Source organism: Scleropages formosus, chromosome 10 (genome assembly GCF_900964775.1).
Source record: "Scleropages formosus chromosome 10, fSclFor1.1, whole genome shotgun sequence".
NCBI classification, from domain to species: Eukaryota; Metazoa; Chordata; class Actinopteri; order Osteoglossiformes; family Osteoglossidae; genus Scleropages; species Scleropages formosus.
Window position 1 is genome coordinate 7,196,515 of NC_041815.1, and position 15,072 is coordinate 7,211,586.

General features: G+C 45.1%; 1 protein-coding gene across 2 annotated transcripts in view; it reads left to right on the forward strand.

Annotated features, from left to right (window-relative positions):
- The first annotated feature begins 915 nt into the window (after window positions 1-915).
- Window positions 916-15,072, forward strand: part of nectin1b (nectin cell adhesion molecule 1b) — a 142,344-nt gene continuing 128,187 nt past the window's right edge. For both annotated transcript variants that reach the window (XM_029255695.1, XM_018764803.2), the window contains exon 1: window positions 916-1,510. In XM_029255695.1, coding sequence (XP_029111528.1) covers window positions 1,456-1,510 — 55 coding nt within the window. In that variant the 5' untranslated portion in view covers window positions 916-1,455. The remainder of the gene's footprint in view (window positions 1,511-15,072) is intronic.

Consider the following 15,072-nt stretch of genomic DNA (forward strand, 5'->3'; position numbering starts at 1 on the left):
GCAGCAAGAAATTAGGAAAGATACATAAATGATAAAAACTGTCTTTAAAACGGTTATTAATAAACAGCGATGTGCAAAGCGAAACAAGTGCGCGATCGCTCTCGCTGCTCTATCTGCCGGAGGAGACGCGCGCGCGCGCCAGTCCCCAGCGTGACAACACCTCCTATCATTCTGGCGAATTTCATTCATGTTTCCTCAACAGGTATAGACTAAACGTTTCCATATCTCACATTTTACGTCAAGACACGATGCACGATTTGAACGATTTACTTGAAAATCTCAATTTTAGCCCAAACTTGTCTTTTTTTTTTTTTTTTTTTTTTTTCACGCTGAAGCGTCTCCCCTCTCCTGCGCGAGCGTACAAGCCCCTCCCGGTCTTACGTCACGGTAGGCGCTCGCGCTCCCCTCTCCGCGGCGCGGTACCAGACAGTTTCGGCAGCACCCCGGGCTCGAGACTCGCTGAGCAGCGCCGCGCGCGGGATTTCCGCCTCAAAAAAGCGGGAAAGAAAAAGTAACCCTGTAACAGGACGCGAAGAGCTGCGAAATCGCTGCAGAGGGACGCGGCGTCCCGTGCAGACTGCGGTAAAGGCGTGCGAAAATCTCACTTCAGTTTGGACAGAGAGAGTGTGTGCTGTCCGAGGCGAGGGCTGCGCTACATCTGCAGCGGTTCTCCGGCGACAGCAGGCGCGAACTCCAGTGGTGTGTGGAAGTTGCAGCGATCCGATCGGACACGCGGAGGGATAAAGCGACCTGCCGCCACGCCGCCGTGGGATTGTACATTTCTGGAATAACTAGTTTTGCGAACTCGGCTGGCGTGTTCTTGTCAGCTTCCCTCTCACATTCGCACATCTATTGCACACACATACACACACACAGACACGCACACACACACACACCGCCTGCATCCTGCACGCACACGCACACACACACACACACACACACACACACACTGCGCCTGCTTGTGTTCTGCTGTCTTTGAATCACAGCAGCTCCGGAGATTTTATTATTTTATTTCGGACATAACACAAAGTGGTTCATTTAGAGCTCGCCGCGTGGAGTGGACATCTTTGAGTCTCTCTGATCGGGACAAATATTTTGTTTTTTTTTTTTTTTTTTTTTTTTGGTTTTTGTTTTTTTTTTTTGTTTTTTTTTTCCACGCACCTGGAATATTACTCCCCAGCAAGGCGCAACATCAGCATCGGTCTCAGCATCCTTCCTTTTATCGTCTCCATATTTGTCACTATCATTTTGAATGAGTGGCGTGGGCTCCGGGCTCTCCCGGACTCCATCGTCCCAGCCCGTCCCGCTGGGTATCGGTTCGCGTCCCGCCGCCCCGCTGCATGCCTGAGCGCCCCCCCCGCTGACCGCGACCACCTCGCCGTCCCCGGGCTTCAGTGAAGGAGCGCTCTGCTCGGGGGGAGAGGCTCAGCCCTCGCCCAGTCTGCGTGGGTGGACATGGCCGTGCCCACGGGGCTCTGGATGCTGCTGCTGCTCGCTGCCGTCCTGCCAGGTAGGAACGCGCCTTCCCTTAGTGGGAGTGGGTGCCCCGTTTGTGCCCCACCTCGCGCGGAACAGACCGCGATCATCACCTTCGCAAAAACGCCCCGCGCTAACTTAGACCACCCGCGGAGTCGCAAGGACGCGCCTTGCGGGGTGAAGGTGTCTCACTGCGAGATGTGGTGGGAAGTAAGGAGCGACGTATCCGATCGGCGTATAGCGGGACTCGTAACAGCACATCGCGCTCATCAGGATGTTGTTTTCTCACCACGGACAGGTGTGCTGGGAGAGCCATGTCGGTGCGGTGCTCCCTGAGAACTCCCAGTGACTATGCTGTTTGTGTGTGTGTGTGTGTGTGCGGGGAAACTTGTTTGCTGCATGCGAAGTGGGCTTTGCAGGGGGGCGGGAGGATGGCAGCGCTGCTGAGACCCCCCAGCCGCTGCGCTGGGATAAAGGGGAGGCTGCGGGTGCATGCATGGTGCAGTGGCTTTGCACATAGGTGTTAATGCAACCCTCCCTGAATGCCACTGGCGGGTGTAAACCCACTGTGTGTGTGTGTGTGTGTGTGTGTGTGTGTGTGTGTGTGAGAGAGAGAGAGAGAGAGAGAGAGAGACGCACACAGACCTCCACTGTGGGGATACAAGATGAGTGATACTACAAGCTCTTGGAGGGACTGCTGCTGGACCTTCATTTAAATAGCTGTGGGAGAGTTAATGTTATTAAACGGTGCCTAAATACCAGACCTTGCATCCTTGGTGTTTTTTTTTTCTTTTTAAAGCACACATAGGCGTTTCAGACTCCCAGCAGAGATCAGCGCACATTGGAATTGTTGTTTTGGGTCTGACATTTAATTCTAGTGCTTATTTTGTAGGCAGAGACACCTGTGTATCGCCGGCTCACTACGGCTCTGTTCAGCCTAGACAGCAGCACATGTCATTGATTTGCTAAATCGTATCTCAGAATATGGCTGCTTCTTTGATATTGTTCATAAAGCTGCAGTTTTTTTTTTTTTTTGGAGAAAATTAGTTTGTTTTATTTTGGCCCCTTAGTGACAAGTTGGATTGCCTTTCCAGTGCAGTGTTTTCCTTTTTTTGGGGGGAGGAGGTGTTGAGAATTTTGTGGAAAAAAAATTCTGGATGCAGAGCACTGCAGGCATCCAGGTCCCAGATTTTTTGAGAGGAAAGCTTTTTCAGCAATGAGCTGTGAAATTGGGAAGTGAGGCATGTTGGTCAAACCCAAGAACTTTTTAGGCAGCCTTACCTACCTTTAAAATGATCCTGTTTTGTCGAAGGTGTTAACACAGCCCTAACAGGAAGGTTGAAGAAAATAAAACATGCCCACGGAAAATAAGGGGCCACTCGAATGTAGGCAAAAATATCAGCATTTCCAGAGACCGAAGGATGGGAATCAGCGGTAATGGCATTTTATCTAATGGCTCGTAATTAAGGGCTAGACCTTCAATGAGTCCGGCTGGAACTAGAAGCCTGTATTTTCCTTAATCAGATTTAAAATAGCAACTTTTCACTAAAGCTTAATCATACATATTCGCCACTGACAATGTCACAGTCTATGACGCTCTCCTCTATATGAACTGAATACATTTATTGCAACATTACATTTTCCTAAAGCAGTCAGACCCTTGAGTGTTTGAGTGATTTTGTAGTGTTTGAAGCGTGCTTGCGTCATTCCCGAGAGCCAGGTATGACAAACAGCAGACTGCATCACGTGGCAGAGCGAACAGCTCTGTGCTGTCAGTGCGCAGTTATCAGTTATATCAGATTCACCCGGTTCTCAGGTTTGGCTCCTTTAATTATGTTCCGACTAAATCTAGAACATATGCTGTGCCGTTTCCCAGGCGGTTTATTGTTATCTATAGCGTACTTGCAATACTTGCTCAATTAACCTCATTGCATCTTAAATTTGGAGAGATGCCTCATTTATTAGGACTGAGTGCGGGAATCAGCAAACATGAATTCATGTACATTGAGAGGAAAAATATGTTCCTGGGGTCGGCTGTGGAGCACTGCAGCCCTTCACTGGACAATCGGTTATGAACAATGGATGGATGGATTAAGATCTGGAGAAATTCAGCTGCTGATGCTACCGGAAAAACGTTTGGTGGTGCTGTACTGTTAGTCAAACAGTGCCGGTTGTATATCCCTAACTGCAAAACCAGTCTTTCTAATCGACGTTTGAGATGTTTGACAAACAGATGGATGGGGCTGTTCTTTCTAAGGGGCTACGGTTCCATAGGCGAACCCTGCCCCATTTGAAGATAATAAACTCAGCCAAGCAGAACGACTCCAGTCCACTGTGTTGGATAATGGCGCGAGTCTAGGTCATTGGACATCCTTCAGCATAGCTGGCAAACAAGATCAATTTGAAGTACAGCGGCAAACTGTAATGAAAGTAAACCTATTACCGCATCCATTGTACTGTAAACACACTCCGTCATTAAATCTTAATGAAATGACTTTAGGCAATTTAAATGGAAATGCAAGCACGCACTCTTTTACAGGGATGCCACATGCATTCACAGAGGAACGGGATTTGTTGTTTCTAAGAATCACTCGTCGTAGTTTGGTTTTTTTGTTTTTTGTTTGCTTTACATCGTGTAGGGTTATTGAAAAACTGATTTAGCCGATGACTCATTCTTTTTTAGCACCTACGTTGAATTGAGTAAACAAAAGTTAGCCCTTTTGGGAATGGAGGCTTTATTCAACCCTGGAGCCAAATAGCTTGTACTTGTGTCTAAGAGACCGCTGTTCTCCCCCATTTTTGCCAGCAGCGGTGAAATTCAACATTCACTTTTCATACCCTGGGGGTGAATAATTTGCATCTCTTTTAAGATCACATCATGACAAGCCAAATGTGACATGTTTTCTGATGAGGAAAGTTAGTCAAGAGTCGAGCAAGAATCCGGTGGCCCAGAGGACGGTTTGTGCCATTTGCTTTGTTTTGTCATTCGTTGGTCTCCATCGAGAGTTCAGCAGCGGCGGAATGGGATTGGCAGCTCTATGCTTTCTGTGGGGTGACGCAGCCAGACTTTGGGTCAGTAACATTACCTGGCCATCTTGACTCGATGTACAGCAGCATACGCACTTCCCACGGCTCTCGTCATGTTCCTGTAGCCTACCGGCCGCCAGCTTCTCTGTCAGTCACAGCCATTTGTCCTGTAATTGGTGGGGTGACCAGTGTATTACAGCATGTGAAAGTATTTGTTTAGTGCAAAATTGCATGTCTTGCCCATTATTCCCATTGCATGGTCCATACAGCAAGTGAACATATATGAACAGATGGGGATTCCCATCTGTGGGGTCAGGGGGTTACTAAGCAAAAGAGAATATGCTGTGTACATTTACATTTACATTTATTTGTTTAGCACACTTTTCTCCACATCGTACATCTCATAGAAAATACAGTGTGTGCATTTAGAACTGAGTACTGTGTATTGTTCACCAGATTGGTAAAAACCAGTGGTGGCAAACTCATTTTCTGAATAAGATTCCACTGTGCTTTGTTTATATCAAGTATGTTTTTCCTGTGGTCTCTATTTTACAGTTTCATTTGTCTGTTGACTTGCAGTAAAAATTTGAAAGAACTTGTTGCCCATTCATCATTGAGTATGGTTGAAATAAGCCCTTTGATTATTGGGTATCTTCTGCCATTTTGTGGCTCATCCAGAGCCATCGTTCAAGTGAAGTTTCAATCAGTTGAGCTCATGTTTTAGTTCTCTGTTGACTGTTAGAGTCCTGGTCACCTCCGAGTGGGTGTGGTGGGCCATGGATTCATTTAGAACACATTGCTTGCCCTTAAAGATAATTTGTCAGTAGTTAGTCAGTTAATTACAGCTAATAAATTACTTTAGCTTTTCTTCTAAAAGCATTCAGTGGGTATTATTTTTATATCCTTTCTGGAATAAAGTAATTACATTTACATTTATTCATTTATCAGACACTTTTCTCAAAAGATTTAAAACTCTGAAAAAACAAAGATGATAAAGCGATACAGATGCAGACATGCTATTCTCAAAGTACAGTCAATTAGTCTAAAAACCAGCATACATTATGCAGGTAGCTGCATATAGAATTGATATAGTACTTTTTAAAAAATAGAAAACTAATGTGCTTCAAATTTATGGAGTAGATGAGAGGTCATGGGAGAAGTGGGTCCTAAAGAGATGTGTTTTGCACCCATTCTTAAATGTTGAGTGGTCTTCAGCGGTTCTGAGGGAGAGGGGGTGATCATTCCACTCCAGTGGGGCAAAAACCAAGAAAAGCCTTTGGGCTTTTGATTTCAGACCCCTTAGGACTACCAAATGGCCAGAGACGGACGAGTGTAGCAGTCTGGCTGGGACGTAACAAGTAATTGTGTCCTTTCTGTATTGGACAGCAAATCCATTGATGGTCTTCTAGCTCATAACCAGAGTCTTCAACCTGATATGGGCAGCCACAGGAAGTCAACTGAAAAAGATGGGGAACTGCATGGGAATGCCTTGGCAGGTTAAAGAAAGCTTGCTCCGTGGTATTCTGTATCTCAAGCTGGCAAGGCTTGATGGCGGAGGCCAGAATGCCAGACAAAAATGAGTTACCTGGCTTTGATGTGTTGAGGGATGCAAGGACTTGGATTGATTGTTACTCAAAGGCTCTTAACCAGTGAAGCAGGTGAGACCTATGAGTTGTCCAGTTTGATTGAGAGTTCTCGACAGGTGGGGACAGACTAGCTGGGAGGTGGAGGATCTCTGTTTTATAGAGGTTGTGTTCTAGAGGGTATTCTGTCCCCCAAGCAGAGATCAGCCAGAGAGGTAATAGTGATATGTGAGGGTATGTGTGGAGCAGCAGGGAGAGCAGAGAAGAAGAGCTCGGCATCGTCAACATAGTAATGATAGGAAAACCATACAGCAGCGAGAAGCAACAACAGAACCAAGGGAGAGGGGTAGATGGAAAGAGTAGGGTGCCCAGCACCAAACCCAGCAGAACACCAGTTGAGAGAGGCTGAGGTGAAGAAAGGGAGCCATGCTGTACCAATTTGGAGCATGAAGACAGGGAGCCATGCCATACCATATCATTTTGGAGGATCTACCTGATAGGTAGGTTTCAAACCATTTTAATGGTGTTCAGCATTGGGAATGTCTGTATCATGTACTTTTTTTGCTCATATATCAGTTGAAGTAGAACTTTGATAAATTTAGTCAATCTGCTCTTGTTTAAGTGCATGGATTTAGTTTAGCAGAGTTATCCTTGAATCTAAACAGTACTTAAGGAGAATATGCTTATGAATGGATAGAAGTCTTTGGTAAGCTGTTGTTGGTGGCCTGTGCCACACACGGAGCAATGGAGAAAAATAAGAACTACCTAATTAATTTACATGAATGAATCTGTTAGTGATGCAAACTCGCTGTACTTAGCGCTGCAATCATTTGAGCTCTAAAGATGTGTTATTTTTAGAATGTCATTCCTTTTATGTCAAAATGTGTTATGGCATGCCTGCAGTTTCTTCAGAAAACGCTCAGCCCTGTCGATCTGAACTGCTGTGGCTGAGGGTGCTGCCTTCGATCGTCCATTTGACCCCTAGAAGTCATTGTCGAGCCTGTTGCTAAGAGATGGCAACACTTCAGGAGAACATCGATCCCTTCCGAGGACAGCATTTCAGAGCGCGACCTAATCACTTCCGCCCACCACCCAGTCTGCAGCGCTGCATGCTCTGCCATTGCCAGGGCATCAATCGGACATCATGTGCAGTTAAGCCGATTGATTTCTCTTAAGTTGTGAACCACTAAACGTAGTATATAAAGAATACTGTGATGCTTATTAAGGATTTTCTCTCCTTTGCAGCGAGATCCTTATAATTAAGAAAAAGAAGAAGCAAGGTCAGAACTTTTAAAAACAAACAAGTTAAATATATTTGCCTTATTTCTTTGCCTGCAGAGATCTTATGATATTCTTTATATACAAAAGGGGGAAAAAAGTCTTTCTTCTTTGTAAATTCTGTTGTCCTTATTATTTATATTTGTTAGATTTTGAAATGGAGCCAGTGTTGATTAGGTTTTGTAATTAGTTTTTCTTTGTCGTTCTGCTGTAATACAATTACCTCATGGGCAAATGTGCCATTTATTATTTATTTATTTAATGTTTATACGTAATTAGCTAGTTTAAGTCCGGTATCCCAGAGGATTTACTGTTGGCTGAAAAATAAGGAACACATTATGAAAGCGAAACAGAGCAAAGATTTGCTTTATACAAGTTTGGTCTCCCGAATTAATAGTTTGTGGATGATGAACTGACCATGAAATATAATTTGTATAGCCTGTGTAACTATATATACACAGTGAAGTAGCCATTATATGTCACTTCATTTGCTGCCCTCGGTTACACTGCACACATTAACAGGCCAGCTGGCCGTTTCAATTTGCTGCTCACATTTTGCCTATTCAGCTACCCCCAGAACACGAAGAAATGCAGTCCACCGTTCAGCTTCCCCATAAATGGATTTGTATTAATGTGGCACTTCGGTAGACGGGAAATTCACACCTAGTCATCCCGTAATAGTATTTCCTTTGCTTTTGTAAGGTAAAAGATTAATGTATTAAAGATAATACTCTTCCAGTGAATGGAGCTTACTGAATTAAAATGTCTTCATTAAGAAATGAATGTAGTTGTTATTTTTGGAAGAAAATATAGGATTGGATTTTAGCATGTTAAGTTAATGTGTATTAGTGCAATATCTTAACATTTTAAACAGTAAAAGCATTAATAAGTGAAACTTGGAAAGTTCAGTTCTGTCCTTGTCCCTCATCATGTCAGCCGGTTTGCTTTAAAATCCATTTTTTTTAAATAAAAAAGCAAAATGTAACTTTAAAGTAACCAGGGTGAGAGTGAAAGCATTCACAAGTGTCCTTCATCTGCGGGAATTGCTGCAAAAGAGCTTTTAGAGGTGTTGACCGAAGGCCCTTTGAGGAGATTTTTCCTGCGGGTGTATTCAAACTTTTGACTGGAACTGTATTCACCCCAGACATATGATTGTTTGACATTTTAGCATTTATAGTGAAGAGTAGCTGGAATCTTTTGATGGACTGATGGACATTCCACTGTTCTTCAAAAGATCAGCGATTTATGGACAGTAATTCTTTATATTGACAGATAGAGGAGGTACTGACATACACACACACACACACACTCTACGGAAGGACTCAAGATCAAATAGGAGGCCCCAGAGCTGAATACGCAAATCCCGGTGTAAAAGGCAGGGAGCTGTGATCTCCAGAACAGCTCAAAATGTCACCTTTGCATACTCATATTCTCCAGGGGTACATGTATTATGTTTTTTTTTTTTTTCCATTTTATTTTTTTGAACAGGATGGAACGTGTAAACAACCTGGAGTTATTTGTCACACTGCTGTTGGAGGAACTGTTATTGATGAGCTTGTTAACTAGACAGCCCTTTTCATCTCCTGGCCTGCAATCACCACAGGACCCCCCCCCCCCCCCCAGCCCCCACACACATAGACACACACACTCCCAGCCTCAGCTCTTCCTCTGGAATTTTGATGCTCTATATATGGCAGCCTCTTTTGCTAATTAGTCCGTGTTCTTTAATTGCTTTGCAGTTGCCCAAGGATCCACTTGATTTTTTTCTTTAGCTTTATTTAGTTATGGGAGCTGCAAGAGGATGAGATGTCAGATGCTTTGGGAGAGGTGAAGGGGAGGGGGGGTGTGTTTTCCCACCTCGAATCCACGTCTTATGAAGAGTAAACGTTGGGGAACGAGAACTCTGTATGATGGATGAGTATCAACTAAAAAATACAATTACATGTGAAAAGGAGTTGCCTAGCGCTGAGATGTGCTTTGAGCAATAACCTAGCAGCTTTACGCATACCTTATTATTTCCTTCCAAATCCCCCGTCTGTTCTCGGATGAGCATGTTGTTTATTGCAGAGCACGAGAGCGGATTGGGCTAAATCCAGGACACTCCACAATGTTAAATGTTTTCATACCTTTCAGTTCCAAAGCCTATTTTGAAAGGTTGATTTTTGCATTGCGCAGGTGTCAGGCAAATGGGTTTTGTTTGGCAGCATAGCAGTTTTGTTTCCGCTATCTTTGTGAGGCTGGAATCGACATGTTGTCTCATTTGTTCGCCTTCAAGTGGAACACGATGCAGTCAAAACTAAAACGACGACCTGAGCCTCCCTACGTCTTCAACATCCAGAAGTCAGCTCAAAGTCACGTTGGCTTCGTCCATGTGGACACACGCCTCACTGGCTGCCTTTCACAAGAAGGCCATCGTGGGAGATGAGGTCCGGGTTGAGTTTGGTGTTTGTGGTGTCTCCAGCCAGAATATAGGGCATCTGATCCTGCCTGGCATTACCCCAATACGGTACGGGCAAGGCGCTTCGAAAAGCGGCCCAGTTCATTCGAACCGGGCATACAATGGTTCATTTTCAGCATCATTACTCTCAAGTACTCATCGTACCAGTGCGGAGGGAAAATAATTGTATACATTAAAAGTGAATCAATCATTTGCTAATGTAGAAGTCATGAAACTTCCATAGCCATGTGCTTTGTAGTTAACACAGCCTGATCCATACGTTGTCAAGTCATCGATTTTACTGAGGCACACCTGTGTACGAAGTTGCTCTTGTTGTTTTGTCATTAATGCTTTGCAGCAAGTGGCTGCTGATGGTGGGTGGTTACAATCCACGAAAGCACCTCATTCCCATTTGTTAGCCACAGGTGTTTCTTCAGAGAGGGCACCAGGGTCACGTGTCGCTCTCTCTGCTCAACACATCAGGATGCGAGCTCACAATGGGAGCTGCTGCAAAGATGACTGTAATTGCAGTCAAAACAGCGTGCCGATGTCTGTTTGTTTGTTTATTTATTTATCTATCAGCGGTCTGCCCAGACTGCCATGATTTTGTGCCTGGAGGATGTTAATGCATGTGGCTTCCCAGACCTGTCTTGTTGTAGCCAACGCAAGGATAGCGATGAAGCTGTTGTTTGGGTTGATTGCTGGAGCAGAATTGCGATCGAGCCCTCTAGTCCCACTGGGCCGATGAATCGACGTGGGCTGTCCACTGAGGCAGCGAATGGGAACGTTCCAGAAGGAAGGATGAGCAGTCGAGGGTACCAGCTGCACATTTGGGACAAGTGTAATAAGCCCCGGAGAAGAGCTGTTTGAATTGCTGCAGTTATTTCAGTATCTCGTTAATGTTTTCTGACTTGGGGAAATAAATAAATAACAGGGATATGATACCGAGTTAAATTTACGTCTCTCCAAAGTAAGGACGTTCAACCAAAGAGGCAGATTTAGGTTTTGTATTTCTCTTAGAGGGACTGTAATATAATATGTGGATTTATTTGGGACAAATAAACACTGAATCATATCTAGGCAACATACAGGTGTACATCCGTTATGAAAAAGGAAAGTGTTACCTTCACAAGTAAGAGTTTGAGAGTTTGATTTATCAGTGTAATTACTTTATACACAGACTTCTTCTAGAGGCAATACCTGTTGCTTTATGCAGAAACTTGTGGATGTTGGGTCCGTGCACCATCGCGTTCATCCGTTTGATTTTGATTTCTACACTTTGCATGGTTAAACGAAAAGAGAAAATTAAGAAGCAAGTCCTTTTCTTTTTTGTGTGTGTGCTCAGAAACAATAAAAAGCCATTTTTCTCATTTTTCTGCAACGTACACGAATGTAATTTGCATTTTGTCTTTCATTTTCAAATAAAAAAGTAATGAACGCTACGTACACGGACCATGTTGGTTTGTAGGGAGGGCTTGGAGAAGCTGTGCATGTCTGTCACCTAGGCAACCCCCAAGTGAAGATGGGCATGTCTGTTATCTGGACTAAGTCAAGCCTGTATATGTCCTGGAGGTCAAGACACACTTCTTTGCGGTGTCCGTCTTGATCGCTGTTTTTCGATACGGGAACAGTTTCTGTTTGGATCTACTACTGCAGTTTCATGCTAAAACTCCAGGAATTTCGGTTTCTTTTTTCGGCCGCAGAATAAAAGTGAAACGGGAGACCAGCTGACAAGAGTCCAGTCCCGTTGATGCCTTCTTGTTGTAGCATTAATCTGACTTAGTGTCTCTCTGCTTGATTTGCAGATTAAGTAGTTAAGCCCTGTTTCCGCTTTTACCAAGGAAGGCTCCGTGTGCCACCTCTCTCCTCCTCTTTCCAGCTGTTCCGAAAACCTCCCTCCAGTCCTGACATTGGCCATTTATCTCCAGTGGTGAAACCTTTCAAGAAAACAGTGACCCTTAAAACAAAATGCATACTGGGGAAGGGAAAACCCATGCATATGTAACCATGCAAGAAGATCCTGACGAACCTGGGAAGAAGAAGCATACTGGCCTCTTCACTTTGGGAGGATGATGTCAGCTCTCACACAGCCAGGGCTGTTAGTCAGCAGCTAAGCCAGGATTGGATGAATGGGTAAATCTGGTGCTTTGCCAGCCCTGCTCCCACTACTCCCCATCCCCCACGCTTATTTAGCAATTTGCGGTAGGCATGGTCCGATTTGGTTCCGAGGACATGGTTATGTGATGACTTGTATGTGCAAAACCTGGCAGAGAGTAATCATTTGACAGCAGTTTGTGTGCAGTGTCTACAACCTTGGCTGATTGTTCCGTTATTTCTATAGTCTGTTTTCCTTGCACAACCTGTCTGGCTTGTTCGGCAGTTAGGGTTTTTGTTGCTTATTGTTAAAGTTTTGCCACTTCCATTCAACACTGCTGCTTTTGACTGTGATGTAAGATGTAGAGGTTAGAGGCAGGTCACTGAAGGGGTCACTCAGTAGGGGGGGTGGTTAGCCGGTGCCTTTTATTTTTCCCCAGCGGCTTGTTGTGTTCTTTGTGTTCCAGTCCAACACAGCGCTCCTCCAAGAGCAGAAAGTAGCCTCCTGCTTCTTACAGCGAAATTTTGGCTTGCGTACGATGTGTTAACGGCCCGGCCACTTGCGCTGACTCACGAGCACAGGCCGGCCAGCCGGACAAGCTGTGAGCTCAAACCGGTTCCTGAAGGGTCCCAGCTGGCAGTATTAAATTTGTCATTTGCTTTCCATACTGTGTCCCCTGTGAAATGTTCTCTGGAGTCAAGGCTATCTTCAAGGAAAGTACATGAAAGACTACATAAATGTAATGTATTTATCATGCAGTCATCTAAGTGGAGACAATGCAACATTCTGTACGAATGTGAAGAAAAATATTATAGTTTTTACTTTAAAAACAAAAGAAGATACGGTTCACATTCCTGCTGTCAGCGCTGCATCGGTATGCGTGTGGCCTTCCCTTATAAGACTGCTCCAGACAAACAGAAAATACCCGGCGGCAACAAAGCCGTAAGATGCATATTACATCAGGCTGCTTCTTCATCGAGGCCACATCTGACCGAGGTACAATTCATACTGGAAGATAAAAGGAAACCTTGATAAGGAGCTGCGAAGTGGCTTGGTGGCTGGAGGTGAAAGAGGTGAGTGGACCGAAGGCTGCTGTTCTTGCCGCGGTTCAACCCGCTGACCACGACGAAGGGCTCTGTGGCTATGTTATGTGATGGGCATCTCTTCCATGGCAGTGCATTCTAGCCACCCAGCACTTTCTGGCTGCATATTAAATTTTTGGTATTTGTGTGTCACCAGCAGCTTTGAATTGTAAGCTACCTGCAGTGATTTACCCATTTATACAGCAGGGTCTGTTGTATCAATTCATGGTAAGTGCCTTACTAAAGTGCATTACAGCAGGAGGTGGGATATGAACCTGGTTCCCTGGAGGGCAAAGTTGCAGCTCTAACCACTACACAACCAGCTGTTCCAATATCCAGAAGCGGTCAACGTATTTCAGCAAGATGATCGTCCGAAGGTCTGCGTTTGCGAACCACTTGTTGACGAAACCAACGTCCTAACAAAGTGAAGTAACCTGTAGCGACCACTGATATGTGTAGTGCACCGTAAAATTATTAGTGAAACCCTTTGTGTGGACGTCGTGAAGTATATGGTTGTACCAGTCAGATCGGGGGAGTGCTGCTCAGGGCGGAAGACTGACAAAGGAGGTTTATTTTGAGTCGGCACATTAGAAGGGTTTCAAAGGTTACTTATTGATTCATTTCTGGTTTAAACAATGGAAAACAGTACAAGTTGTAATGCAAGTAATTAAACTGTGTTTTCTTTGCATGTCTGTCCAGTACATACAGCCATAATGATGCCATTGAGGAATGATGGAAATTATGAGCGTCTAAAGCACATTTCGTTGCTCGGAAAGTGCTGTATGTTTTGAGCTGGCTATCTGTGGGCAAATGCATTCGTGCCTATGTGTCTCTGTAAAGCTTTAATATTTTCGGGTTTTGTGTTGAGATCAGGCTGGGCACAGGCATGGATATATTGTAGACATGTATTGTAGCTGGGTAACAAGACGCATTCGGCCACTATTGATTCTGTTCCAAAAACACCAACAATAAATCTCGGTGGGTGTTCGGAAAGCCATTTCTTCACCTGAGCTCGCCTCCCTTTAACCCCTCCTGCGAGATGAATCTCCAGGTGAGAGGTTTGGCCGATAGCATCGTGCGGATACGGCGGCAGATGGACAGATAGACAAACTCTCTGGCAGGGAGATAAGGAGATCAGCAGGGGCCTGGCCTCGTTGTCCTGCATTGATCCCTTCAGTCCTTCCCCCCGCCCCCTTGCCCCCATCGACGGCATGAAGCCGGAGCTGCTAATGTAGTCTGCTATCGACTCAGCAGTCCTGCGCTTGGCAGAGCGACTGTGCAACGCCGTCTCATCCGTCAGAACCCCCTGCCCCGCCCCACCCTCGTTCTGTAACACCTGCGATTTCTCCGTTTTATTTGCTTTCTCTGTCATCGGGGGGTCCTTTCTGCGCGCCTCCCTATTAACACTTGCCTGCTGGCCTGGCAGTGTTTTTCAAGAGTGCTGGGCTAGCTAATCGGGCACTCTAATGGGCTGCTCGGGCCATGCATCAGACACGGTGAGAGTGCCCTGGTAATATAGTCATCCCCAAAGAGCGAGACAGCTGTGTCCCCACATGGTACTGTGGACCAGTCTCATTCCCAGCATCTGTTTAATGGCGCACCGACTGGGGCGCGTGTGATGCGAGCTTGTGGGAGGAATTCTGCTCGTGTCAGGGACCCGTAAAGCTAGGGTTGAGATCAACAATAATGGAGATATTCCCAGTCTACTAACTTCACCCACAAAAGTGTCGCCTTTTCAGCAGATTATGCTTGTTTGCTGGCAGGGTAATTTTTAACGACACAATTCAGGGTAAGTACTTCCTTGCTCAAGAACACTGCAGTAGGAGAGGAGATTTAAACCCAGGTTACTTGAGTGTAAAGTGGTACGCTAACCACTGCGCCACCTGCTGCCCAGTACCTGCCGCTTTCTGCCCCAGTAACCTATTTTTGAGTTACTCCTTTCAACTCAGATGTAGGCTACATATGTCAGTAGGTTCACATGCACTCAATTTGTAGGGTCTCTTGTCTACACCGACTTAACACTCAAAGTTGGCGATCGGCTTATTTGACTGTTAATAGTTTTTAATGGTCTACCCCAAAGCAGTGGAACTTTAA